Consider the following 27,338-nt stretch of genomic DNA (forward strand, 5'->3'; position numbering starts at 1 on the left):
AAATTGGGCTATAAAATTGGCCATGATTTTTTTTGTGGTAAATTTTTAATGAAAGGTAGGAGTCTTCCACCATCAACCTAGCCATATCCATCTAAGTACAACAGATGTTTTTGTTTTTGCTGCCAAGGGAAGAAACTAAATTTTGGAGATTTCTCTCTTTGTATACAGAATACATCACAGAAATCAGTTCTCAGGCGGGTGGTTTTCAAGTCGTCTGAACTTCAAGGTCCAAGCCATTCATCTTTCCTCACCGTTCATTTGATAACCAGTCGATGGTTGCCACCTAGAAAATTGATGGTTGAGGTCACCTAGATAGCGTAGAGCTTATTAATCGCATCCTTTTAAAGATAGTCTCTTTTATGTGGATCTTATAGAATATTTGATTGGAGATTTAGAGGCTGGGTCACTATGAATCATGACATAGACCTTCTGGCAGAACCAAGAGCAAATGATCAAATGCTCTACAGTAGTACATTAAACTCAAAAGTTTTCATTCTATTGGAAACATCCAGGTAAATACATGTTCTCATCACATTTTAAAAGCTAAAACCTCGCTTCTATGATCCCAGAGTTTTGCCTAGAGATAATGCATGTCCTAGAAATAATGTGGACTAGGATGCAGGATTCATGTGTCCTGGTTTTCTTAGATATGTTTTGTAGATGGTAGCCCTTAGCACTCCTTTGTGCTTGTGAAGCGTTGCTGCTGCTGTTTCAGGGACTCTTTCAGTAAAGAATGCCTTCTACTTTGCTCAGACTCACAGTTTCAATACCTTTGTTGCTGTCAGGAAGGGACTAAAACCTGGCTGCATTTATCATCCTTGGTAGCTTCCCCTTCCTAATCCGTGTGCTTAAATAGACACCATCAGTACTGGCTCAGCAGATACACCCAAATTTGCAAAAGTGATGTAGCCAACACCATCCTGAAATATGATAGTGAAGCGAAAGCTTTTAAGAAGCAAAACCTTGAGCTAAGGTCACATAGATGTTCTCCTTGCCAGCCTTGGCACAGTGTCTAAATTGCTGTGCCTTTTGCTGTCAGTATCTTCTAGGCAGTTTAGTTCCCTGGCTAGACTGGGGCTCATTTTCTATGTTTCTGTATTTTTCGTTGCTGTAGTATGCTTCCTTCAGTAGAAGGCGGAAGAAAGCCCTTGAGTGTTTCATATTCTCCAAATGGAAATTTATCAGCTGAACTTCAAAGCAGATTATTGAGTAATATGCTTATTGTACCCACCATTTAATTTTGGGAGAGAGATCCTTGAAACTCGGCTCTTCATAACATTCATAGAAAGGGAGTTTATCTAGTGAAGAGTTGTTCTTGGTGATTTTTTAGCAAAAAATTTCTATCTGCAGTCAGTGTAGAGGAAAAAGTTGTAGAACAGCACAAGATGAGATCAAGTGTAATGTATGTATAAGCTGCTCTTTTCTTTCTTTTTTCTTAACTCATGTTTTTCTGATATGTTGTGCCAGCTAATAAATGAATTTGGGTAGACCCTTGTTCAGTTTTATTGGCCCAGAAGTTGCGAACACCTCTGTCTTTTCAGACCTCAAGCTGAAAATGTGTGTATCAGGTAATAGGCCCTGGGATGTGGTGCGAGTGGAAGGAATGGTAAGATTGAGCTATGACCCAAGGAAGGACAAGAAGCTTCACGACTGAGGTGAGGCTATTCAGATCAAAAAGTCAAGAGAGATCCTAGATAAGCTAGGTACACGTTAGCACAGCTGTGCACCTTTGGTTGAGAAGACTGAGGAGTATGGGCTGCCCTCGTGAGGGTGAGGTTGAGAGGTTAGATGTGTGAATCCACTGCACAGACACGCACGTGCCGTGGTGTGCAAAGTCATACAAATTGGGAAGGAGCCTTGCTGCGTGCATCCATCCACCTGAAAACCCTGCCAGGAAGGACCTTACCTATTCATCTAGACTTTCTCAAATTGAGAAACTCCAGAAAGCATCTCTATCCTTTGGGCCAGGTAAAGGCAGAGGGGGGAACCGAGAAACACTGTGTTCCTTGGTGTAAACCTCCCCTGTCGGGTGCCGAGCCCTACCTGCGTGTTGGGTGGCATCAGAAAGCAGTGAGGCACTGGGGGGGGGGGGGGGCGGAGGGAGCACAGGGGGTGCTCGGGTTAGGGTAGAGCGCTGGGGTGGGCACGGAGGAGGCGCCGCAGCGGGGCTGAACAGCCTGCAAGGCTGGCCTAGAGCCAGGCCGGCAGTTTCCCACCCTTGTCGTAGTTTCTGCTTTGTCGTACTCCTTTTTCCTTTCTTTAGCACTTTGAACCTGTGTTTTTCTTCTTGTGCTCCTTTCTCATTCCTAGAACCAGTCCAACAGCTGCCCAAAGACTTAACAGTGGACTACGTAAGATGCGCACGGAGCCTAAAGTTACCTCTCGGGCCTCCCTCTTCCCCCTCCTCTCTGCAAAGCCATCTCTTTAATGTGAGATGTCCTTTTATGCAGACTGGGAATGGCTGGAGGCATAATGGATAACGCAACGCAAGTAAACCTGGGATGAGTGGATATTTTGCCGCGTCTTAACTGCTTTGCTTTTACTTTTCAGTTTACCTTTAAAACTGGAGAGAAGAGATTTTTGAAAGATTTGGCTAGTAAACTGGTACGACTCTCTCTCATAAATTAACCTAGTTTAGAAATGAAATTACTGAATTTCTATTTTGGGAGATGCATTTCGGTGTGAGTGGGTTTTTTTGCAAAGATAATTAGATTCAAATGTTTAATAACTGTCACGGAGAAGAATTTGCTGCGGCATGGGGGAAAAGTCTTCAAAAACTGTTTAGTTACTTGTCTTACGTAGACAAGATGGAAGAGGCAGGAGGGCAACTGCTCTGCAAGTACGTTCCCCAGGAAAGTCCTCCAGCAGTGAGGTCTGTGCTTTTGATAGATAGGAGGAATAAAGCTTTTTGAGTAGGAAGGGGGAGACTTTAATACATGCACTTTGCTCAAGTGCTGTTTCGTACAGAATAGCAAAGTTGGTGGGTTATGGCTGTTAAATCTCGCTTTACTTGGAATTTTTCTGCTTCCGAGCTTGTTCGTAATTCAGCAGCATGTTTTCGCATGCTACGTGGTTACAAATTTATTGCTGTAAAATACACAGCTCACTCTTCTTCAGAAGTCAGTATGGATCACAAATTTTCTCACTTTCAAATCAGTCTTCTCTCTTCCATGCAGCATTTTGATTTTATGCTGTGGTTAAATGTATGTTTTAATTGACATGTACAGGTGTAACATGTTTGCTATGGAGGCTAAGTGGGAAAAACTTGTTTGTAGCTATAATTGTATGTATACAAAATAGCTTACAAAACGAAAGTACTTTTTATCTGTAGCATTAGTAAAATGCTGGTCTTCTATGTTGAGACCATCAGTTGTAATTGTTCCACCAAAACCATGTATTAGTTCTTATTTATAGTAGCTTTAGGAAGCTTATGAGACTTCTAGAAAGTTTTCTGTGTTAACTCGGTTTTGATTCTACAGTTAAAACTTTACTTAGGAGAGATTTTCCTCTGAATACTGCAAATTGCCAGCGAGTCTAAGGCAGCATTAATCTGTGTTTGTCTTGCAAAGTATTTTGTGTTTAGTTTAACAAATTGGATTGGGTTTTTGTCTGTGTTGAAAGCAAGCGCGCTTTTTAATCCGTATTTGTGGAAATATTACTGCTGTACTTGTTTTATCCAAAAATTGAGAGATTGCAGAATGTGACTTTCCTAGTGGCCAGAACCTCAGAGAGGGGGGGAAAAAAAACTGTCTTCAAGTTGCTATTCCTTATTTTGTTAAGGTAACAGTATAGGTTCAGGTGCATTGTGCTGAGGTTTTGTTCAGCCATAAAAGACAGGTGCCGCTTTACCCTGAGGAGCTCGCAAACTCAAGCTGTGTAATACAAACGAGAGCTGTCTGTTAAGTTTTTTTTTGCACCCTCCCCAGCAATGCCAGCGGAGAGCTTTCCTGGTATTGCAAACTAATCGTTGCCTGTTGCGATGTAATAATTTGTGCATGTATAAAACAAAATTGCAAGAAATGTCAGTGTTAGCTCTGTTAATTCTACAAGGTTGGTGGATGGAAAAAAACGATTATAATCCCAATATTAATTTTAATCTCACCCTCTTCAATCCAATTAATTGGAACGTGCATTTTACCCGGCAGGCTCTTTAAGATGACTTTCCATTCTTGCTTGCTTGGGGATAAGTTCAAAATGGACAGGATATAGTGATAGGGGATGGAGTTTCTCTAATGGGGAGTTTCTAAAATGTTACATTTGGAAAGATCTGTCTGTCTTTACTGTGGATGGAGGGGGGGTTAGCCTAATTATCCATCTAGTTTTGCTAAAGGGTAGGAAGGTAGTGATTTGCATAGTACCGGAACAAACTAACAAGTTCACCAGCCTTGCAGAACAGGATTTTTCTGGTATGTAACCACATGGCTTAAGCTTTAGGTGCAAGTTCTAGTCACCTTAGTCACCTTATTTTTACAAAAAAAGCGGTATTTTCCAGAGCTTGTTCTTGGTGCTTTGCGCTATGACCTGAAACCTTTTTCTCTGAGAAAGGGAAAAGGGAGATTTAACCTACAGAAACACAAGCTTGGTTTCTGATTTTTGTGCGCCATCCTGACCTAAAAGGAGCTTCTGCAGCTCACTAGTATGTATTTCACTGCAATACAACTACCCTAATTCTGATCCGCAGAAATGTGCTTTGAAGGAGTTGGTGGAGGAGAAGCTTCTGCTCTTGGAGCTGGTGAGCTTTGATGCAGTCTGCTGCGTTCATTTATGGTCCCCTCTTCCTCAAAACCCCAATATTGGAGTGGCCAAATACCAATGCTCAAGTTGCACGTGGCTCAGGAGCGTTCCACTGCAGCTTGTCTTCGGTTGGTTAATATTCCACGTTTGCTCGTTTTTTCCCATCTAAAGCTTCCTGTTTTTCCCCGTATGTTCAAGGACTAAACTCGTGTGCCCAATGCAGCAATGTCAGGTTATGCTGACCAGCTTTGCAAGGCACACGGGATCAGAGCAGGAAAGGGTCTTCGTGGCCTTGTGGGTCCGGACTCCAAGGTTCTGCGGTTGCTTGCTGCACATCTGCAGCCCAAAAGCTACAGAAACCAGACGAAGGCAGCAGTAACGGGATATTTCACGTCCAGGGAGAAAGGCAGGTTGAGTAGGACATTAATCTCTTCCTCCACTTGCAATTAATAACTCCCACCTCCCCCTTTTTTTCTTCTCCAGGAAGAAAAGGCACAAAAATTATCATTCTCGTCCTCTTTTGTTGCCTCCTTCTCCGAGGTCCTTTGAGACAAGATCACACAAAACTGATGTCACGTTTGGCCCATTTTTGGATGGGTACCCTCCTAATGTAGATTTGCCGTTGTTGGAAAGTTTCATAAATAGGCAATCTATTTTCGGGAGACTCCCAGCTTAGCTGCTCATCCCTTTTCTCCTCTTCTTCGCCCCCTCAGTTATCACATTAGCTGCTTGCATCTGTTCTTTTCTTGGCCCAGGCTTTGAGGAGATGGCTTGCCTCCGTTTTTTTCACCGATTATGAATTCAAGAAGTTTGTTTAACTGTTTACGAACCAACAAATCCAGCTGGGCTCTTGATTTGGGGAGATGTAAAACTTTTTGCTTACATGAAATGTAAAATCCAATTCTGAAGTGGTTGCACCACTGTTCAAGTGTAAGATATGTTGAATCAATTCAGCTGGTATGGTAAATTGTCTTTCCTTTTAGAAGCAAGATTCTGTTCAAGTGTTGCAAGAAATATTATCTCTTTATATTGGTTAGCATTGAAATAGCTGATGCTTGCAGAGCTCCACGTTTGCCTCTTCTCCTTTGGGAACTTCAGTTTCTTCTCTGGCCTGGGACATTTTCCCTATTGGCAGAGTGGTTCGATACATTTGATGTTACTTAACCCTTCATATACTTCAAAAATTTTGCTTTTGGAGGATAGGAAAACGTCCTTGAGTGAGTGTATTTGCAAATTGTAAAAGATAGAAGCGCTTCTCTGGGGTTGGATTAATTTCTTACACTAATCACACTGATTAAGTTTTGTGTTACTTCCTTTTATACTACTGAGGCTCATATTTATTTCCAGAACTCATGGCTAATTCAAGTTTGCCATTTTGAGTACCCAGAACTATTAACAATTAGCTGCAAATGATCTTAACAGATACCGAAGTAAAATGATATATAGAAACAGGTCCAACCAGGAAGATTTAAAAAAACAAATCTCTTACAAGTATGAGTTTTATTACTAATTAATTACTGATTTCTTTCTTGGTATGCATTTGGGGGAAGGAGAGGGAACACAAACCCATTGAGGGGAAGAGGAATACTTTCTTGCCTTTTAAAGTTTTACTTTTTCCTTCCGAAAGAACTGGCACTGCTGCCTCAAGACTGATGGCTTGAGTTCACCGAAAGCTGCTTTCTGACTTTATCGGGATTTGGAGAGTATTGTGGCTAATTCTAGTGAGGTTGAGCACAAGCAAGAAGGCATAAGCCCTTCAAGGGAAGTAAGGAGTAAAATAGTGGAAGATGAAACTTAGTCTGGTCTGGCACAAGAGCTGGTAACATAGTAAACTTGGTGCAGCAGATCTTACCTGGATTAAAGACAGTTTACTATTAAGCTCGACAGTAGGCCAAATAAACCAAGTAAGGGCGTAAATTCGTGACAGGTTAGTACAAAAAAACAAACCCCTCTCCTCTGCAATATAGTATCAGAAATGTTTTACATGTTATGTTGTGCCTGTTGCACTTTCTTCTGAAGACTGTATTATTCACCAGTTTTAGAGACGGCAATACAAGCCAAAGAGACCACTTACTTCTTCCTTTATTTTTGTTCTGGTGCTTCATTGCTTTCAGTGTGACATGTATCTTCAGAGAGCACCCGTAGAGTTTTCAGTCTGGGGTTTTATAGTTTAAGCATAGATGTATAATGGATGAGAAAAAAAATTGCAAGTATAAGTGAGTGGTTGTAATTCAAGCTTGTTTAGTCCCTGCAGATCTATCAAGAGCCAGAAGCATGTCTCCTCTTTTTCAGGAGTGAGGAGTAATAAGGGATATTTAATAGCTACCGAAGGACTGTCCACCCCTTTGATTCTTATTTCTGCCATGCTAGAGTGTAAAGGTAGGATTCATCTTCCTGAACTTTAGGCTAAAGATAGATGTTGGCTCTAGGTTATCTGTCTAGAGTCCTATCCTGGACTGGTGCAGAGGAGATGTCCTAGAGAGCAGGTCGGTTCCTCTTACTTTAGTTATCTTTTTAGGGGATGGAATAAACAGTGTCCAGAAAGGATCTGCATTTCTTTCCGGCATATGTAAAGTACTAGCCAACCGAGATTAGAAGAGTGGTCTTTAGATGGCTGAAGCTGACAGATTAATTCTGCCCTTATCTGTCAAATTTCTATTAGAGAATTGAGAGTTCTTATAAAATACGAATCTTCTGGGTTTTGCTCTGTGAAATGGGTACAGATTAAACAGGTATGCACATCCCAAGTTTTATACTCAAACTGGCTGTCTCGTTTGTGGAGTCAACAGGAATTTGACAGAATTGTTCAAGTTATTTGAAAAATAGAGCAGCGTCACCTTGACTCTTCAGCAGCTCCAGGTCTGATGCATAATTCTAGTCATCCTTGCAAACAACCTTGAATTGATTTGGTTGTGGAAATGGGTTTTCTCTTCTGCTGGGTATTTTTCAGGCTTACCTTTATGTTAATAGGGTTAGATGCATCTTAGTGCTGGATGGCTTGCGGTTTTTTCTCTCGTCATCTCACAGTAAGTTGAGTTCAGGGATTAAGAGGAGTTTGGTTCCCTTCCCCTCCTCCCTGCAGCCAGCTGGATGCATCTGGGATGTAGCAACAACATCACCCTTCCTCACTTCTTTCTCAGTTTTCTATCTCCATTATTTATTCCTGAACAGAGCAAGGTAGTTTTCCAGTTGTTCAGAAGTGTTTCTTATTCTGGGTAAAATGCTGATAACATCAAATTAGGTTTTAGTTCGAATAATGTCAATTTAAAATAAGAAAATGAGGTTTTTAAAGGAATAGACTTAGTGCTGCAGTTGGTTTGTAAGTAGGTATCAAGGGTGGTGGAATAATGTGAACATGAAACAGATGTTTTATTTGGAACCTGAACTTGTACTGAAGCGAAACTGTGTTTCAGGTGTGGATCCATCCCTGCAAGCAGAGAACCGAGTCCTGGGCTCTTCGCAAGCTACAGCTGCTGTGTCCAAACAGCAGAAGTCACGTTCTACCAACTCAAGGGATGAGCGCTTCCGATCTGGTAAGAAAAAGAAAAATAGAAGGTGTCTTAACAGGCAAAGTGCAGCAGCAAAGCAGTGCGTACAACCCGGGAGTGAGCTGGAAGTGCCTTGGAAGAGGGGAAAAACTAAGGAATGTTTTTATGGAAGCTTTGTGGATTTCTATACACAAGTGCTTTTGTTGAATTCCAGAATGGAGGAAACGCTAGGAGAGGAAGAAATTGTAGACATTGTAGAAATTGTAGATTGTTTCTTATGTTTTCCTTATTGTGAATTTACACCACATTGAACAGATTTCTCTTGTTTGCTGATCAGGTTTCCGGTCTTTAGAACACATATTTAAACACTCTGAGGACTATAGAGTGCGTTTTGTTTTGTTTTCTTGTTTTAAACAGGAAGATTATAGAATTATCATATTTACCATAGCTCACTTTCAAATGTTTCCTGATTTAAAGCAAATGCACAAAAAAGGGAAATGTCACAATGGATATTCTACATTAATTTTAAATGGACACCACTGCGACAAACCTGTTTTGGAAACTTCTGCGAAAATATCTGTATCCTCATCACATCCTGTTTCCATTGTTACTTTTCAGGTGGTTAAAATACATTGTTTCCTTGTGAAATTCCTTGTCACAATAGTGAGAAAGGCAGGTGTTGGGGAATTTTTTTCTTCTAAATACCTTCAGGCTTTTAAGTGGAAGTTTTTCTGTTTATTTTCCAGGGTAATTATATGTCTCAGAAATGTCTCTTGGGGATGAGGGAGTGCAAGTAATGACATGTACTAAATTTCCTTAATAGGTTGTTGGTCTTGTGTCACCTTGCCGTGTAACTGCTTGGCCGCAGTACTAACTGCATCGTATTTGCATTGATGACACTTACTTTGAGAAAACCTTGCTCCAAAAATGGAGATGATACATCTGCGTGGGCTTTTTATGAATAATTAAAAGGTGAATGAGAAACCTTAAATAGTCTGAGGATCTATAAGGACACCTGGGAATGGTGTATGTAGTCAGCTATGCAAAGAAAAACTTCTCCGTTTCAGGGAAGATTGCGTAGTATCAGAATTAAGTGAGATGTTTCAGAGTAATGCACAAATTGTCATTTAAATTAACCTTTGCATTTCAAGTGTATCTGCAAGATAGTTCTACTGGTGAATATACTTCAAAAAATAAGATTTAGTGGCTGAATTACAGCCCTGATTTCCAAGTTAGTGCTAAGTAGAGTCCAAGTAAATTACAAGCTGAGTCATAAATCATGTAGAAATTTATTTAAAGGGGCATTTGATCCTTTCCTGTTAGTCTAACAGAAATTAAAATTTGCAAAAAAGAGTACACTTACAACAGGGAATACTTGGGAACCGTTAGCAAAGAGAACTAAGAGGGCCTAAAGAAACGTGTATTTGGCCACTTTTTCTGTCTTAGAGCCTCACAAGTCTTATTTAATTTGGGTTGGGGGGAACTGTCATATTACTGGTATTATTTGGGGAAAGTTTAGCATAGGGCTCTGTAGTCTTACAGTGTAAAAGGCGTAGCAGTGTGTGAACTTCAGCAATTTCTGCTAGCACACTTCCAAATGAATAGAGATGGCTTTTAAATATTATCTTTTTTTCCTGGAGCTTCAGTTAATATTTCTATGGTCTTGATGATTTAAGTTTCTTTGAATCGGCTTCGATCCGATTCTGAAGTGCTATTCACAGTTTTGCTGGTTTCCGGCTTCGCTGATATTTTTACATTTCAATATGAGACTTTCCCAGCGACTCTAAATCCAGGCAGTCCTGTCGGCGGGCAGCTATTTGAGATGAGGCTTGATACGTGGATTTTTTTAGGTTATTTCTTGTACTTATGACTGGCCGCTGCCAAAATGCCAGGTAGTGTTTCCAACGGACTGTCACGTCATTCTGTGGTTTCCCATCACTGCTCCTCTAACTCATGTTTCATTTAAAATTCATGCCTAAAATGCGTTCTGGCCTTGGGAATTTAAACTCTTTGGGGAAAAGTTCTCAGTTGTAACGTAAGAAATTGGATTTTTGTTTCCCATTAGTGGTAATATGGCAAGACTTAGTGTGCTCAGATAGTATCAAAATCAAATAGTAAAGGATTTACTTGATTCATTTGATCTATGTTAAGCTTATGTATGATGTATTATGTAGACAGAGCTTTCAGAAGCCAGTAACCTTTTCTCTTCCCTCTCCAGTTTTTAGAAAAAGGACTTCAAATTTGTTGAACTAGTGTTTCTCTCCTTTATTTACATGAAGAAGGTAGAGTGAAAGAAAAATGCAAGGCTTTTGAACGGATTTTTACTCTTTGAAAGTATTGCCACCCTTATTCTAACCCACGTTGGATCATCGAGTTGATTTGAATTTGAAAATGCTTTACTGCAGCATCAGTGCTCTTTTTCGTTGTTATTTCTGCTGTGAGATCTAGACATACATGGAGTGTGAGTACAGATGTCGACTCCGTGTCTCGGAGAACAGCAGTTACTGGTAAATAACTTTTTCCCCCCTCCTTCCAAATACTTTGGCATAAATAAGAGTCATCACTGTGCTTCGCAGTAGCTTAAAAGCAATCCGAATTCATCTGAGAGGTTCTGGCTGTGCTAAAAGCAGTTTCTACCAACCAAAAAGATGTCTACCGCAAACATTTTGAAACAATACCTCTTAACACGTGTCAACGTACGGTGAAATTTAAATATAACGCGGGATAAACAGCTTCAGGCTGTCATTCTGGATGCGATTGCTTCTTCAATCGACTGTATGCCGTATTTGTTCGTTAGGCTTCAGGTTTTTTTCTAGTTTCTTCTTTTTTTTCTTTCCTTCTATTTCTTTCTTTTTTCCTTTCCTTGTATCTCATCTGTTCTGCTATGTCCATTTTGAGAGTAGCTGATGAGGACAGAATGCTTTTTTATATATATATAAAAAATAGTATCGCTTCTGGAGCAATTATAGTTATTTTAGAACCATCGACATAAATTACTTAAAATAAGCAAGAGAAACATTTTTGCATTTAGATGCAATTCATCTGCTGCTCGCTAGCTGTAAGCAGATTTTTTTTATAGTTTCCTAGAGTCATCTTCCATTTAAATTAACTTTAAATTTCTTCATTAGCCACAGATTTTTGTCTTCAAGCGGTAAATGTTACCAGAAATTTTTCAACAGTGAAAGTGTTCCCGGAAGAGCGGTTACCATTACCGCGCTCGAACTAGATTTTTCCTTCTATTTAATGACAGCGGTGTGATGGAGGAGATGAGAACTGCAGAGACTCTGCAGGCGTCGGTGTGGGCCGCTGAGCCGTAAGCACCTTCTACCCACAGCTCAGGGACCCCTCGGCGATCCCGTCTGCTGCCGTTGCTGCTGGCTTGCCTTCCGTCGGGATACGCCGCTTCTAGTGAAGACCGTCAGGCTCCGCTGCCGCATGGTTTTGGTTAAGCGCGCGAGTTAGCCGATCAGCATTGAGGGTGTCTGAAGATGCTCTCGTGGCAACTACACTTTTGCTTTCCACTTCTTCACGTTTTTTCCAAGTAATTACATTGCCGCCTATCACCGCTGGGCCTGTTGCCGATGCCTTTTTGGGTAGAGAGCCGTAATCCGCAGCCTGTTCTGCTGACAGCCTTGAAGGAGCAGACGAAGGTGCATCTGGGGATCTGCCGCAGGTCTCGGTGTGCAGCCGTGGTGCCCGCACGGCAGCGCGCAAGGGGCTGATCCTGTATGTGCTCGACCAGCCCTGCTGCAGTCATACCAGTTTTATTAATATGAGAAATAACATTTCACACTTAAAGCAGGACAAAGTAAACGCAGAGCTTCCAGCAGAAGTGTTTTTTTGTGAAAGAGATTCGGTGTGGAGGGCGCAATAATGCGTTCTTAGAATATCTATAAAAACTGGAAGGCTTCATCCCCAGTTATTAGCTTATAAGACTTCCCTTTTTGGACCACTTAACAGATTTAACCTCTCCAATCTATATGCCAAAGTGTTTATACTTAAATTAATCCCAGTGGTGCAACCGGTGAGCTGCTTAATTCCATTCTTCTTTGAACACCTGTAGAAATTCTTGCTCCTGTGCCTAAAACAGGGACGAGAATCAGGCTGATAAACAAGCAGAGGCAACTGGCAGGGCAGAAAAACACTATTCTGCTAGTAGCTAGGGGGTTTATGGTGTAACAGTTTTGGTGATAAATAAACCAGGGGCTGTTCCCTAAGTTTTCCTCCCCCATCTTTTTTTAAAGAGATGTTGAAGGAAGGAAGATGTAGATAGGTAAATGAGGTGGAGGAAAAGATGATATGGTTTGCTACAACAGAAACTACCCCAAAAAAGTGTGTTTTGCATCAATAAATAGGAAGCTGATAGTTTGCTGCAGCTTAATAAAAATTGTGAACTACAACTGTTCTTGTTTTTGTGTTTTTCTCTCCCCCAAGACAGTTTCTTTTCACAGAATCACAGAATCACAGAATCACTGAGGTTGGAAGGGACCTCTGGAGATCATCTAGTCCAACCCCCCTGCTCAAGCAGGGTCACCTAGAGCACATTGCACAGGATTGCATCCAGGCGCATTTTGAATATCTCCAGAGAAGGAGACTCCACCACCTCTCGGGGCAACCTGTTCCAGTGCTCTGTCACCCTCACAGTGAAAAAGTTTTTCCTCATGTTAAGATGGAAGTGTCTGTGTTTCAGTTTGTGCCCGTTGCCTCGCGTCCTGTCGCTCGGCACCACTGAAAAGAGTCTGGCCCCATCCTCTCGACACCCTCCCTTCAGATACTTGTACACATTGATAAGATCTCCTCTCAGCCTTCTCTTCTCCAAGCTAAACAGGCCCAGCTCTCTCAGCCTTTCCTCATAAGAGAGATGCTCCAGTCCCCTAATCATCTTTGTGGCCCTTCGCTGGACTTGCTCCAGTAGTGCCACATCCCTCTTGTACTGGGGAGCCCAGAACTGGACGCAGTACTCCAGATGTGGCCTCAGCAGGGCTGAGTAGAGGGGGAGAATCACCTCCCTCGACCTGCTGGCAACACTCTTTCTGATGCAGCCCAGGATACCATTGGCCTTCTTGGCCACAAGGGCACATTGCTGCCTCATGCTTAACTTGGTGTCCACCAGCACTCCCAGGTCCTTCTCCGCAGAGCTGCTTTCCAGCAGGTCAACCCCCAACCTGTACTGCTGCATGGGGTTATTCCTCCCCAGGTGCAGGACCCTGCACTTCCCTTTGTTGAATTTTGCTTTTGGGTGGAAGCACGTGTATTTCTTCCTCGCTTTGGTAGGCTTAATCTTTATGTTAATTAAGAGTTGGGCTTGCTGTTCATCTCTTTCAGTGTGCCCAGCTGAACGTTTGTGTTCCCTGTTCTCAGAAACATGGCATAATACAGACAATGCTAGGTTTGATTTGATTTACTTATTTATTATTTAATTATGTAGTTATTTAATTAGGTGGAGAAAGCTGAACCCTACATTTCTTACCTATTGCATGTTAAATCATAAGTAAATGTTTGAGTTTAGCAATAGGCGATGCTAGACAGTTTCCTTCTGCAATTTTACGTTCAGATAAACTTTAATTTATAAAAATTTTTGAATATTTGTACCCCAAGTGTTCTGTTTCCTTAAAATTATTTAATTCCTTCTCCGCTTTATTAGTGAAGTTGGTTTCGCTGTCTTCTTGATGTAGAAAAGCTCTTAAAGGAAACGTGGAAAAAGAACAAAGCGTTCCAGGAAGGTGAAACCAGTTACTTTAATTTGGCTGATAGAGGATGGTCCTACCCAGTCGTTATCTAAGGACAAGGTATTAAAAGAGAATTTTGAACGTGGAAATACTTCTTAAGTGAATACAGAAGGAGCTGATGAAGTCGGCACCAGGAAAATAACACGCGAAGGCAGAAAAAAATTAATCGTGACAGTCTTCTGGTTACATTTATCATGTAATGTAGTATTTCCCAGGTTTCAGGGAGGATGAGGGGGCTAGAGGAGAAGGAGGTGCTGATTTTGCCTTCTGGAAATGGAATAAAAGTAGCTTGCTTGCCACCCCAAATCTGTATGATGTTATGACCTATCCCACTGTACTTGAGCACATCCTTGCCTCCGCTAGTCCTTTCCATTCCCTAAATATGCAGCTAGTTAAGAAATGCTTTCATTTTATTTATTTATTTTTATCTCCAAGGTTATTTATTGAGCTACTTACTACAGACTCGTAAAAGTTGTGTGTTATTTTTCTCTTTTGGAAGACTTTTCCTGGAAAATAGATGCCTTTTGTTCTGTCCCACTCGTTCCTATCAAATGTTAAAGCAAAAATAACTTTTAATCTAAATACTGTTTTCAAGTCAACGGATAGCAGCAGCGTCCTCGGTGCATTTAAGCAGCACAGTGAAGTGACAGGCGTGTTCAGTTCTGCTTTAACTTTGGGGAGTTTCACGAAAGTAAGAGATTTCCGTCACGTTTCTGGGCATCCACAAGCACAAAGGTGGACACGTACCAAAAAAAAATCCAAAAGCGGCAGCAGGAGACCCCAAGATTAGGCAAAAAGGAGTAGTCCAGGTGCATGTGTGTTGGGTGGGTGGGGAGGGTAGCGAATTTTAAACTCAGAAAGCACCTGTTAACTAATCTGTGCTGTGAGCGATGGCAGCAGGAATCTAGCACAGCGGCTGGGATAAAAAAAAAAATCTTATCTCCAAAAGCAGAGGTTTGCTGGGTGATGTTCTCACAACAGCGGTGTCCCTGAACCTCTCAGGTTAGTCGCACAAATAATAAAAAGAAAAAAAGTAAATTTTAACGTATTTGTGAGAATACACAGGTGATATAATATACTTGCACGTATGTATTAAATGCAGCACTGAACAGATTATCTGGAGGAGCTGCAGACATGAGAAGTGACAGTTACTAAAAAAAGAGCTAGCAGGCTTCTGGTACCATAAGCACAGCACTTATTTTGATTTTTTTTTTGAAATTTTTGAAATTTATTTTTATTTATTTTTTCTCATCTGCTTGGCCTGGCTGAAGGAAACGGTTTGTTTTTCGTGTAGATTTGTGACTAAGAAAAGGAGCTTCCTGATTTTGGTTAAGAGTGGGACGTGGGTTTTTCCCCTCTGGATTGTTTTTATTTTTGGTATTTCTCTGAAAGGCGCTGTGACCTTCTGCCAAAGGGTTTTAGCTTGCTTTTTTCACGACATCAGTTTGAACTCATTTCTGGAAGGGAAACGTGCTGTGCAATGAGGGCCTGAAAGTTAGTAGAAGAAGTTTTGAAGTTTGGAAATGGAGCAGTGTCCATGTAACTTAGGAAAAGATGTCTCGAATTAAGCTGCGGTGATTTGGGGCTAATTTACTTAGAAGAGAAGTTTTGAAAGAAAGTTTCCTCTGCCAAAATCTGTCGTTATAGTTGGCTACAAATATTATATTACATGCAACGCTTTCTGCCTAGGTGCGTAATCAGGTTTCTAAGTTATAGGTAGCAGACCCGTTTCTTTACACTTGTAATCTCTTTTTGAAATTGAGAATTGAAGACTCGTCCCCCAAACGTCAGGTGTTTATCCAGCACTTGGGGGCAAACGGTGTCCTACAAGTTCATATTGGTCTCCTGCGCTGTGCTCTGCTGCTTAATAGTCTTTCGCTCCCTGGGATGCTGGAAAATCTCAGTTTCATAAAAATACGTACCGATTAGCTTTCCCTTGAGCCTTCTTGTGTTGTCAGAATTAACTAGAATTGATCAGCATTTTCCAAAATTGTTAGGAAGAAGGTCATGCTGAGCATGATCCAATAAGTTTTGGGATAGTGCCGGAAGGAGGCGCCTTTAGCAAGCGCAGGAGCTCTGCATCTGTCAAAAAGACGACCTCTTTGCTAGCGTTGCTGACCGCGTGCTACCATGAAGTAAGGTTTAGGAGCGACGCCTTGTGCCGAAAATGATGCGCAGACTGTGGGTGTCGTACGCAGGGTGGGACGCAGCTGAGACCTACAGCTTCTGCGCTTGTGTTTGGAATAACTTGTCTGTAAATAGAGTTAGTTATATATTCACTAATTTAAGAATACTTTTAAGGTCATCCTCAAAGATCCTTCTCTTTCATACTTACAGGTTTATCAACCCACTGTTAAATATTTGCAGCCTTAGATGATACTCAGTGAAAAGAATACAGCTCTTTTTGCAAATTGAATGTGATTCTGCAATTCTGCTACAGCATCTTCTGTATAAAAGAAATGTTACTGGCTATATGCTTTGGTCTTACCAAAATACTTGCTTTTTGGCCAGCTGTAGCTACCTGCAAGTGTGTCTGCATTGTACCAGTTTTTCACGAGTTGCAGTCTTAGGTCATAAGCTTAAGTGTATTTTGGTCTGTCTCTTTTCTCCTTGACATCTGTCCGTTTCTTGCAATTGTTTTTCTGCCTGAGCTTCATGTGTTTGGTGTCAAAAGCTATATGGAAGTGCAACATTTGTTGAAGACAATTTATAATTATTTAAATTCATTAAACTTTATCAACAATGTGGTCCTGATTTGACTGAACAGTAAATTCCTTTTTAATCTCAGTTAATTTAGTTGCAGCTTAAAAATAAGAAAAGTTGAAATATACCTAATGACTATATTTGCATAATTTCTGCTTTCAGGAAAATGGAAAGTTTGTGCCCCTTCCCTGATTCTTCGTGTGTATTTAGCAGTTTCTTTCTGCTTCTTCCACTCTTTTATAGGAGCTTCTGGTGCAGATTTTTCATAATATATTTCTTCTCCCATTGTGGATTTTGAGGCAGGAAGAAGCCAACACAGCTGTCAATTTACAGTATCTGCACTGAAATTTATTATAAAAAAAATTCATAGCTCAGTTGATGTTCTAGGTGTTTGGTAACTTCAACATTGGTTTTCAGGGTGTTCTTCCTAATCAAAGCTCTTCCCCGCACCCTCCTTGCTTATATCCTCCCTTTAATTTTGCATCAATTGCTTCTGAACTGAATTGGGGAGAGAGCAGTGATACCATAGGTCTCAACTGTATTTCTCCCAGACCGAATAAGTGCAGATGTCTCTGCCTGAGAATTCAAAGCTGTGCTACCGTGGCTTAGCCTTAGACCTTTCTCTTCTCCAAGAAATGCTGCTCCTTTGAGACTGAGAACTTCCTCCTTTCTGCAACTGTGAGAAATGGATGCTAGTAGGCAGTCCAAATATCCAGGACTAAAGCCATAAGGGTTATAATGTGATTCAGCTTTTGTACTTTGTATTCACCTTGTAAAAGGTGGAATTGAGGCTTTCTGTGTTTCTAGAAGGAAATCACGATTAAACTTAATTTCTTAACCTTTTTTTTTGTTTGTTTGTTTATTTGCATATAGACGTCCACACTGAAGCAGTACAAGCAGCACTGGCGAAATACAAAGAGAGAAAAATGCCCATGCCTTCGAAAAGACGATCCGTTCTTGTGCACTCTTCAGTAGAAACGTACACGCCTCCAGGTATCTACTGAGTTAACATATGTAAATCTTGCCAGGTAAACTTAATAGCAAAATACAAAAAGCCACTGCTTTGTTCCACTACTTTTGGAAGTATGTTGCAATAAACTTCTTCCATATTCATGGCTGTAATTCCTGATAAATCAGGTGTTGGTTGGATTTGTTCTTTGATGTGTCTTTCCTCAAGATTTTTAGTCTCTCACCTAGAGAGACTGTAGCTGCCGAGGTCCACGTGAAAGCTCTAACAGCTAGGGTGAGCAGTTGCCCTTTATGCATTAAGTGCGTTCTCATACATAAAGTCTCACTTGGAAAGACGTAATCCTGGCAAGCGTGTCAGGGCTGTAAATAGCTTATTTCATGTTGCATAAGATCCTTTCCTTTGAGTTGAAGAAAATGCTGAAGTATTAAGTTGCTGCATTAGCTTGCAGAACGTTCATCAGACCGTCTCGACTGTGGGCAACTTAAAACATTCAAGTAATCATACGCTATAGTTGTTTAGGTTGTTTAGCTCAGAATGTTTTCTTTAAAACTTTAAGGGAAAAAAAATGGTCTTCCTGTTGTCTCACAATGAATTCTCTAGAGGTTGAGAAAAATGTTTCTCCAGATACATGTTGTGCTAGCAAGCCAAATATTTTGGGGCCCGTATCTTGCACACAAAGAAAAGGAATTTCCCCTAAGCTCTTAAGTTTTGAATGATGTGCTCTTAGTATGGTCCTTCTTAATGTGGCCCTGGAGTAGAAGCACACTGACCTCTAGTGCCCTTCTCCAGCGGTTTTCTTCCTTAGCCCCCATCAGTAAGAGGAGCTCTGATGTGCTGCTCTCTTGCACCCTGGGCTGTGTTTCTTGTCTCTGTTCTTCCTCAGAGGAAATTTTATTTTCTTTGCTAGTTGCATGCTTTTGTATAATATTCTTCTGTGGGTTTTTTTTGGTTATTTTCATTAGTTAAAAAGAAATAATATCTTCTGTAGTCTTGAATCTGGTCTGTCTTCACCTTTACGCTTTTTTCCTTTAAGATATGTAGCTTACTCTTCTAGCATTCATTTACTTGGAAGCTACTATTTCAGCAGGGTGGTTATCAAAGCATGTTGCATGCATGTCACGCATCTTGCATACATGTTGTTTTTGTATGTGAAAGTTGTCAAGAATTGCCTAAATTGAAATTGTATCTGTATGTTGAGGCTTCAGGAGAGAAGTCCTACAGCTTCTGTTTATGGCCCTTAAAGGCAATAGTCTTCCTCGCTGTCCAAAATAAATTCTGATGGAACAATCAGTCATGCTTTTTATATAGCATCACTCTATCCTGTTCTCTTATTCCCATAACGTTCCTAGTTACTCTGTGTTTGGAGTGAGGTATACTGTGACAAGAAAAGAACGTGCTGAAGTTTGGTATACAAAAATAGCTGGCATCCAGGAGCTGAGCTGTGTGGGTTAAGGGAGCAAGGGGTTCAGCCAGATTTTTCTCGTCTCCCTTAGTATTTAAAACTAGAAGGAAACTCCTTGCAGTTCTTTTTGAGTTAACCAAAATATCCTTCTATTTTCAAAACCCTCAGGACAGATTTGAAGTAGTTCTCATGGTTCCCCCTGCAGTTGCTGCTACAGCCACTCAGTCTGCGGTCACAATTCTGCATGCTGCTTCAGAGGAGAAAAAGTCTTGGGGATTTTGAGAGACTCTACAAAAATTTTAGCTAGCTTCCCTGTATGTGCACGTACAGCTCAGGTCATATCAAATACATTCCAGCATGCTTTGTTGTGAAGCATGGTTACGGAGCTGAGATAAGATAAGCTCCTGTGAAGTACCCTGCTCAGGAATGCACTGGAATTTATTGGTGTCAGGGAAGTGGATTTTTCACTCTTTCTTTTTAGGAAAAAATTGCTGTTAACCAGGAGCTGCTAGAGGGTGTCTTCTAACGTGCCTCTCCAAGTGTTTAGCGCAAATGCCAAATATACTTGCGCTGGGCTTTAATAGGATACAGAGGCACCCTAACTGATGTGGTATAAGAAGAATTAAGTTCTGTCTCTGGGAATTGTCATGTTGGATTTAAGTGAAGGTGACTAGTTACAGGATCTGGGATTTTCCTTTCGTTCTCTCTATAAGAGAGTGGATCACTGGATGAGTTTTGTATCACTGAAAGATCCAGCCATTTAAAAAATATTCTGCGGATTTGCTTCAGCTATATTTATTTACAAGGGTAGTCTTTCCGTGGCTAAGACTGTTTCCCTTTATTTGCGAAGCCAGCTCGGCAAGACAAATCTTGCATTGCAGAGAACCTGAGTCACCCCTGGAGTTGCGACTTTTGCTGTCAAGCACCAGCAACAGATCCTTGCGCTGGCGAGGAGATTACAGAAGACTTGCTGGATCTGGAGGTGGTCGCCTTCCTCCCTCCCGCAAAAGCTGAAACCAAACCCCCAAACCAGCAAGTTATATTAACTGGTAAAGGTTTCAAGAAAGATTGTGCTGCAAAATAAGTACCGTGTTACGGGAGTGCACATAGCTTTGTCTAAATATGAGAACTTGGGAATGTATAGACTTGAACCGCTAAACTCTACCTCAAAATCCGTGTATTAGCAGAAGTTAATGCAGTTAAAATCAGGCTTTCTTAGCATTTAAAAGCTGAAATTGTGCAAGAAGCAGTTACTCGCGCTGCTCAGGAAGGAAGCATCGGATTCCAGTCACAATGTTAGGTTCAAAACCAACTCCCTTGATAGGCAGTACTGGAACTGCTTTTATCAGTCATTCTTCCAAAAATTTTAATGCACTTTTGTTTTCCTCTCGGTGAGTCTCTGCTCTTCCCTGGACTGATTTCATGTGATCAGAACTTCAGCTGTAGTCTCGATGCATGTTTGGTCCAAAGGGTGGTGGTTTCTGTGGCTATCTTGGGTCAGCTCCCAGCCAGGAAGAATTGCAAGCCAAGTACATAGCATTCTGCGCGCAGCACATCAAGGGCCGACATTTAACTCTGTGACTGTCGGAGAGCTCACTTACTGACATCAACTTGCTACTTTTCCTGCTGTAACTGTGTTTTGTTATTCGAATGTTTCTGTTCCTACGAGCATCTCATTTAATTTCACATTTTCGTTTATAGCGTGAAGTTTAGAAGCTTAAAGTTGTTTTTGGCTTACATAAAATATCTGCAATCTTAGCGATTTTTATAAAGACTTCATTAAATTTAATGTCTGGGTAAGGGACACTGTGAGAATACGTATCCTTTGAGAAACCATTTTTTCTGTACTCTTACTCTGAAGTGATAATAAATCACAAATGCATTTTTGCTAAACCTGAGTGTTTGGAATCCTATCTTGTTAGATTTTCCTGAAATTGTTTATTTTTGCCTTCTGCCTAAAAGAAAGAGAAGGTTGCGAGCACTAAGGAGTTGGTCTGGCTCCTCTCCAGGAAGAGAGGGAGTCAGCAGCCAAAAACTACAACTATGGGAGTAGACCAGAAATGCACGGGGGACAGACCCAGGAATGGTGATCTACCACAGCTGTATCTTCTCAAAGATCAATTGTTGGGGTATTTTCATTCAAAACTTGTCATGTTTGACTAGGGGTGGTCAAGTAGTGAGAGCGCTGCAATTTTAGCTTTGAAAAGGCCATTGCATCAAACCGGATCCTTATGAAATACTTTCTGATTTTTGGGCTTTTACTTGTTTAAGAACAGTTAAGCGTTCAGGGGATTAAAAAAATGCCAAAGCTAAGGTTGCAGAATTTCTGGGGTAACTCCCACCATCATGCAGGATCTGAGCATCTGGAAAAGACTCTAGAATATATCTTCGTTAGTGGACGCTATTTTTTTCGACCATTCCTGTGGTCTTCTGTCTGCAGTACCTTTTCTTAATTGTCCTGGCCACTACGTGTGAATTAAAGCTGCTTTTTACAAGCTGATTTAACGTGGAGTTTATCAGTATATGGGCAGTACGTTGTTTCAGGAGCTATTCACGAACTGACTTAATGAGAAGTTTATCAATATATAGGAAGTGCATTGTTTTAGCAGCTTTCCTTTCATTAACCTAGAAGAGGGAGGAAAAAAAAACATGCTGAGGTTCTAGTCCTTAAAATGCAGCAGCTTCTTTAGGAAGAGACTGAATGTCCAACCGATGTAGTGGTCACCTCTGTGACAAGCCTCAGTTTCACATCGCAACAGTTTTGATGGGAGAAGTCAAACTAAAAAAGAGAAGATTTTTCTGTAACAAAAGTTTCTGTTTTTCACTCGGAACCAGAACTTGATCTTTAAGAGACCTTTTTAATTGCTGTCAAGCAGATAATAAATGTGGAATGAGTACAGAGGGGAAACTTCTGGCAAGTTGTGAATAACTGGAAGGTAACTAAAATAGGAGCCCTTAATCAGACTTTAACAGCAACAAATACACATCCACAGTGAAAAGATGCTTAACTAAGCATTTCTATATAGTGCTCATTAGTATCAGTTTGTGTGGTTAAAATACATACCTTTTAATCCTTTTAAAATTATTTTTAGATTAATGAAATGACTTTTATTGAACTTTCTAATACCGTGCTTTTTTAGTAATTAGTTTTCAAAAATGTGGTCAAAAGAAAATCTGTAAGCGAAGACTTTCCAAAAAAACCTCAAACCTCCCAAAACATAATAGAATTTATTCAGGGAGGATGAGTCCCAATTCATCTGTTCGGAATAGAAATATTCTCTCAATGGAATAGGTATGGTGTGCCCGCTTACACTGGTTGGTGACTGTACTAGGTAGCTTAGGCAGTAGCTTCTTCAAGTCGTCTGTCTTTCCAAAAACAGGAAGTAAATGAAACTTTGCTTCAAGTGTTTTCTAGCTATAATGTGTAGAAGTTGTTACGCTAACCTAAAAAAAAGGCAATGAGCAGAATTAGTGCATGTGAATATACCATTTGCTTAATACATGCATCTCGTGTTTAGCACATGAGAACGCTACGGGGAGAACATGGAAAAACTTCATGTTCCCGTCTGTTGGGTCATTCCCACATTACATGCCTGTCATCATTATTTTAATCACAGACACATCGTCAGCATCAGAAGATGAGGGCTCGTTACGTCGGCAAGGGCGGATCACCTCCACTCCGTTCCAGAGCCATTCCAACGTAGAGCCCTGGCTTAACCGGGTTATTCAGGGCTCCTCCACCTCATCCTCTGCATCCTCCACCTCATCTCATCCCGGAGGGAAACCTGCCGCTGCTTCCAATACTGCTACTGCCACCGCTGCTGCCACTGTGCTTGCAGATCTCATGGCACACACCCAGCTAGGTCAGTAAAGAACTGCCTGTGTGGTTAAAACAAACTCAAATTAAAAAACCCAAAGCAGGGATAAGCACAAAAGTCAGGTATGAGTGCTGTGCTTCACCAGAAGGTATCCATAAGTAGCCTTACAATGTCCAGTCCACAGACCAGGTATGTATGATGTATATGTATTTAATTTAAACCAAACCAGTTGTTCATGAGATCTGAACATGCCTTCTCTTGATAAAATGCTTAATTTATCAAGAAACTCTCTAAAGTGAAAATTGTAGTAGATTAAAAATCAGAATTTGAAAGGGATCAGATTTTTGATGCATGCTTTCTGCTCTGCATTCATTTAGCCTAGATAACTTCAGGTTGTGGATTTCAACAGTAACTCAAGCGGTAAACATCCAAACAACCATAAAAACATCTAGTATCTTTTGGAAAGTTATGAAATCAGAGGCACTGACAAAGTTGGATTTCAAGTTGAAATGTGATTTTTTTTCCTTTAATTAAATTTAAAGTCATGAATAATAATGCTTTATAATGGAACCAAAGTGAAAATGTAGAAGCACTGGTAAGCCAAAATGCAAATGGGAATTTTTTCTCATTCTCTATAATGCTGAGGGTCCAGAACTTCAAGTTACTTTGTTTCTGTCCAAAATGCAGAGCACTGGTCTTGTGCTTTTAGGAGATTTGGTAGGGAGGGAGAAAGGACTGCTTTTTCAGTGTAGAAATAATTTTTACAATGTTTTTCCTACACTCTAGTGAAGATAAATGGTGGGTTTGTGTGTATGCAACAGATGTACAATAATGTAAAACTGGAACAGGACCTGGAGGAGGAACAATAACTTTGCATTTCAAGTAATTTATCATTTTGGGAAGTAATTTAGAAAAAGCAAATAAAATGAAGAGTTAGATTTGTATTTCACCTGGGACTACAACATGAAGTTCTTATCTCATATTTTTAGTAATACGCAATCAATATCACTTGTATATTGTTCCTGAAGGTTTCATGTTTTGGCCCCCTACTTACCTGCCTTTTTGTTTAACTGTAGCTGTATGCGCATGTACGCTATACAGACAGTCTTCAAATAAATCAGTACAGAGAACGAGTTAAATCAGATAAGGAGAATGCAGATATTGAAATGCTTCAGCAGACTTAAAACCGAGTATACAAACTTCCCTATCCATTACACACGAGAATTTAAGGCACAAATATATTTCTCAAATACCCATTAATTTAGCTGGTGTAGCTCTTATCTTCAAAATCTGTTGACAGCCCAATCGTGTATTCTTCAGACTTTTATTTTAGGTGATACAAATAGTTCACAGTTCTCCTCTGGTTTTCTCTTGTTCTAATACTAGTGTTCCCGTCTTTGTATCCAGCGCGAGGCTGCTGTCCTGGAGAGGGTTGATTCGTAGTTCTTTGCCAGTATACTTCTACCTTATATTATTTTGGGAGCATCAGCTTTAGTTTCTAGTAGCCGTGGGCTTAACTGCATGTTTGCGGTTTGACTGGAAGCTTCGCTTTCCCAGACTCCCAAAGCACATTACGAAAGGAAGAGAGGAAGCTACTGGCTCCCCAAAAAAGGGATTCTCTGGGTCTCTTGCACAGAGTAGGTGCTGGCAGAAAGGGGGGCTGAATCTTTTTGTCATGTCTGACATCCAAGTTTCTATAGCGCTGGCAATTTTCTCCTGCAAGCGGAGCCGAGTTAGGAGGAGGGAGTAGCTTTTTCCCTGTGTTCCCCCTCTGTGTTTCCCTACCTCTTTTGATGTCGGGGAGTCTCAGAGAAGGGCCGTCTGCCTTTTTGCTACTTACATTTGCTTCCTTCTGTTTTGAAGACGAACCTCTTTAATTTGGAAATGAAATGTGGAGAGGACTTCTGATTTCTAAGCTTTTACAGAAGGCAAAACTTGCTTTTTTCTTCTTCTTCTTCCCCCAACCCTGTTTGATGTTGTTGCCTTAGAAAGCTGCTGCCTACTGAAATGTTGTTTTTTGTTTTCTTTCTCTCTTACCAAAGTTATGGGCAGCATTTGCCTTTTTTTCCTGTGCTTCATCAGTGATGAATAAACTAGTTAGATAGATTTTTCTCTTAGGTTAAGTTTTGGGGCATCTTCCTTGTTAATGAGATTTTTCCTGTCTGTACCAAAAGTACCCATTTCATTGCCTGTAAACGCATCTATAAATTTTTATCTTCCCATTTTCAAGCTTATTTATTTATAGGTTTAGGGATTTGAGATGCTGCTGCCAGGTCATAGTTCCACTGCAAAGTGTCCAGCATGCAGGATACACTGCAACAATATTGGAAAGCCTGCTAACTTCAGAATCTCTTAAAGTATGAAATTTGTGGGGTTTGTACTTATTGGATGGAAATAAGTTGGAATATTCCTACAGCTTGCTTTGCTCTTTGAGGGCAGCTGGGTTTTCGTGTAATGGATTCAAAGAGATCATATATAGCTCCTTAAAATTAACAAATAAACTTGGAAGAATAGCCTTGTTGTATGTATGATTGTTAGTGAAATTTTTAACATAGCTGTAAAAACTTACAAAACAGAATAACAACATACGCAAAATGTAACCCAACATCCTGTTATATGAAATATCTCAGGCCATATAAATACACATCAGGTTTCACAATCAACTACTTAAGGCCTATCCATCCAGACTATTTACTCATGAAAATCATATACAAAATTAATGCCTTATTAACAGTCGAAAGTTCAGAGTTTAAATAGCTGAACATGTGACTGTGTGCAGTGGAGTGGTTTGAAATGTTGTGTGTGGGAAATAAATATGCAATTATAGTATATACCCGGAAGGAAGTTCAGAAATCATTAAGCTTAGAGCCAATCTCCAAAAAATATTTAGAAAGGTAAAATTTCCAATGCCTTTGACAAAAAGGATTAAATGTCTCTTTGCAAAAGAAGTCTTCCTCGTTTCTGGAATACCTGCCATGTTCTGTCGACTTTTATTCTCATTTCTAGCATTCATGCATGTCCAATAGCAGTTCAGTTTTAATATTTTTTATGTTAAAATAATTCATCAGCATGTTTGTGGACTTCCTTGCTCATAAGAATATGAAAATTTATTCAGTTTTTATGTTGTAACTCCCTTTTTTTATTGATATATATCAGAGTACTTTCACAATGTGCTGCTGTGATTTATCCCTAGAGCATAAGATAAGTTTAGCTAATTTCTCACTTAATTTGTTGACGTAAGCGATATAAAGGACATCCTACGTCTTTTCAATGCTATGTTATATTAAAAGATTCTATATTTTGAGTGTGTACTGAATAACTTTTTTCATAATTTTGATTTGTCAGAGAATTTAAATTTAGCAGTTTGTTCCCTTGTGATTCGTCTTCTCCAGTTTGCATTTATAATGACGAGATCGTACTAAATTGCAGTCTGAGCAATAGACTGCAGTGCTAAAGTGCAAAGTTAGAGGGTGGTGTAAAATTAAATAAATGCGCATCTTGTGCAAAGCGATATCTTTGTCTTTCATCGGTAAAAGCAAGGACAGCATCTACATCTGTTCTTGGGGCTTTTTTTCTTTTAGTGTAAAATTTTTTTTCAGAATGAGTAAGGGTAGCAGTGTGTCCGGGTTTTTACAAGGTCACAGTCTCAGCCGTATCGTCTTTCCCAAATTCCTTCTTGCGGATTGTCTGGGGAAATGGATAATCAGGATATTTGACCCATGACCTATTTATAGAAAGACTTAAAAATATAATCCCCTTTCTTAAGGGGGAAGCAGGGGTGCAAGAGTTGGTGCTTTGAACCGCAGTGATTCTCTCAACAGCTCCACTGCAGTCTGTAAGAGCCAAGCGTGCTAGAAACAGGGTTTCAACGAGTTAACTGAAGAGGAAATACAGGAATGAAGTAGCGGCTTGTGTGTGGACCCTATTGTGTTCTAGCTGGGCTTGTTTGCTTTTTATTGTTGTTCCAATACAATTTAATAAACTTATTTTGAATGTCTGTTTTGGTCAAGTGGCTTCCTGGAGATAAAACAATCAGATGCAGCAGTCTCTGGGTCTAAACTGTCTTCCTGCCGAGGTCGGGAATGGGACTTTTCTATAGAGTCTGAATCTTCACGCTAAGGTTCCTCATTAGAGATCGCTTTCTGTCTGCTACCTAGTTTTTAATTTTCTGTGCCGTCTTCCATACTTTCTTGGGCGCTGCTCTCCTTTGCATTTCTCTCTGTCACTTCTAATCAATAATGGAAAGGCGTTTCAGACTAAATCTAATTAACCTTTCTTCCTCAAGTCATGTCTGTTCAGACTTTTTTTTTTGACGGCTCACCACTTCTTCTATGTTTTGTCACGGTACCCAGTAGATGATACAGATCCGTTTCATGGATTCTCATGGGCATACGTGAACGAAGTGCCTAAATAATTAATGAAGCTAGCGTGGTTTTATCTGAGCACAAATAATCCTGAAAATTGAACTTCTTCCTCATACTTGGGTAGAAAGAA

At 40.3% G+C, this 27,338-nt stretch overlaps 1 protein-coding gene across 4 annotated transcripts in view; it reads left to right on the forward strand.

Moving 5' to 3' along the window:
• DIP2A (disco interacting protein 2 homolog A) overlaps positions 1-27,338 on the forward strand; it is a 128,890-nt gene that overhangs the window by 46,803 nt on the left and 54,749 nt on the right. For 3 of the 4 annotated variants that reach the window (XM_067298694.1, XM_067298695.1, XM_067298696.1), the window contains exons 3-5: positions 8,148-8,267; positions 17,528-17,647; positions 22,644-22,889. In XM_067298694.1, the coding sequence (XP_067154795.1) occupies positions 8,148-8,267; positions 17,528-17,647; positions 22,644-22,889 (486 nt within the window). Of the gene's footprint in view, positions 1-7,030; positions 7,114-8,147; positions 8,268-17,527; positions 17,648-22,643; positions 22,890-27,338 lie in introns of those variants that run through there. The other variant, XM_013952113.2, reaches the window with a different exon arrangement.

This window comes from Apteryx mantelli, chromosome 6 (genome assembly GCF_036417845.1).
Source record: "Apteryx mantelli isolate bAptMan1 chromosome 6, bAptMan1.hap1, whole genome shotgun sequence".
Lineage (NCBI taxonomy): Eukaryota > Metazoa > Chordata > Aves > Apterygiformes > Apterygidae > Apteryx > Apteryx mantelli.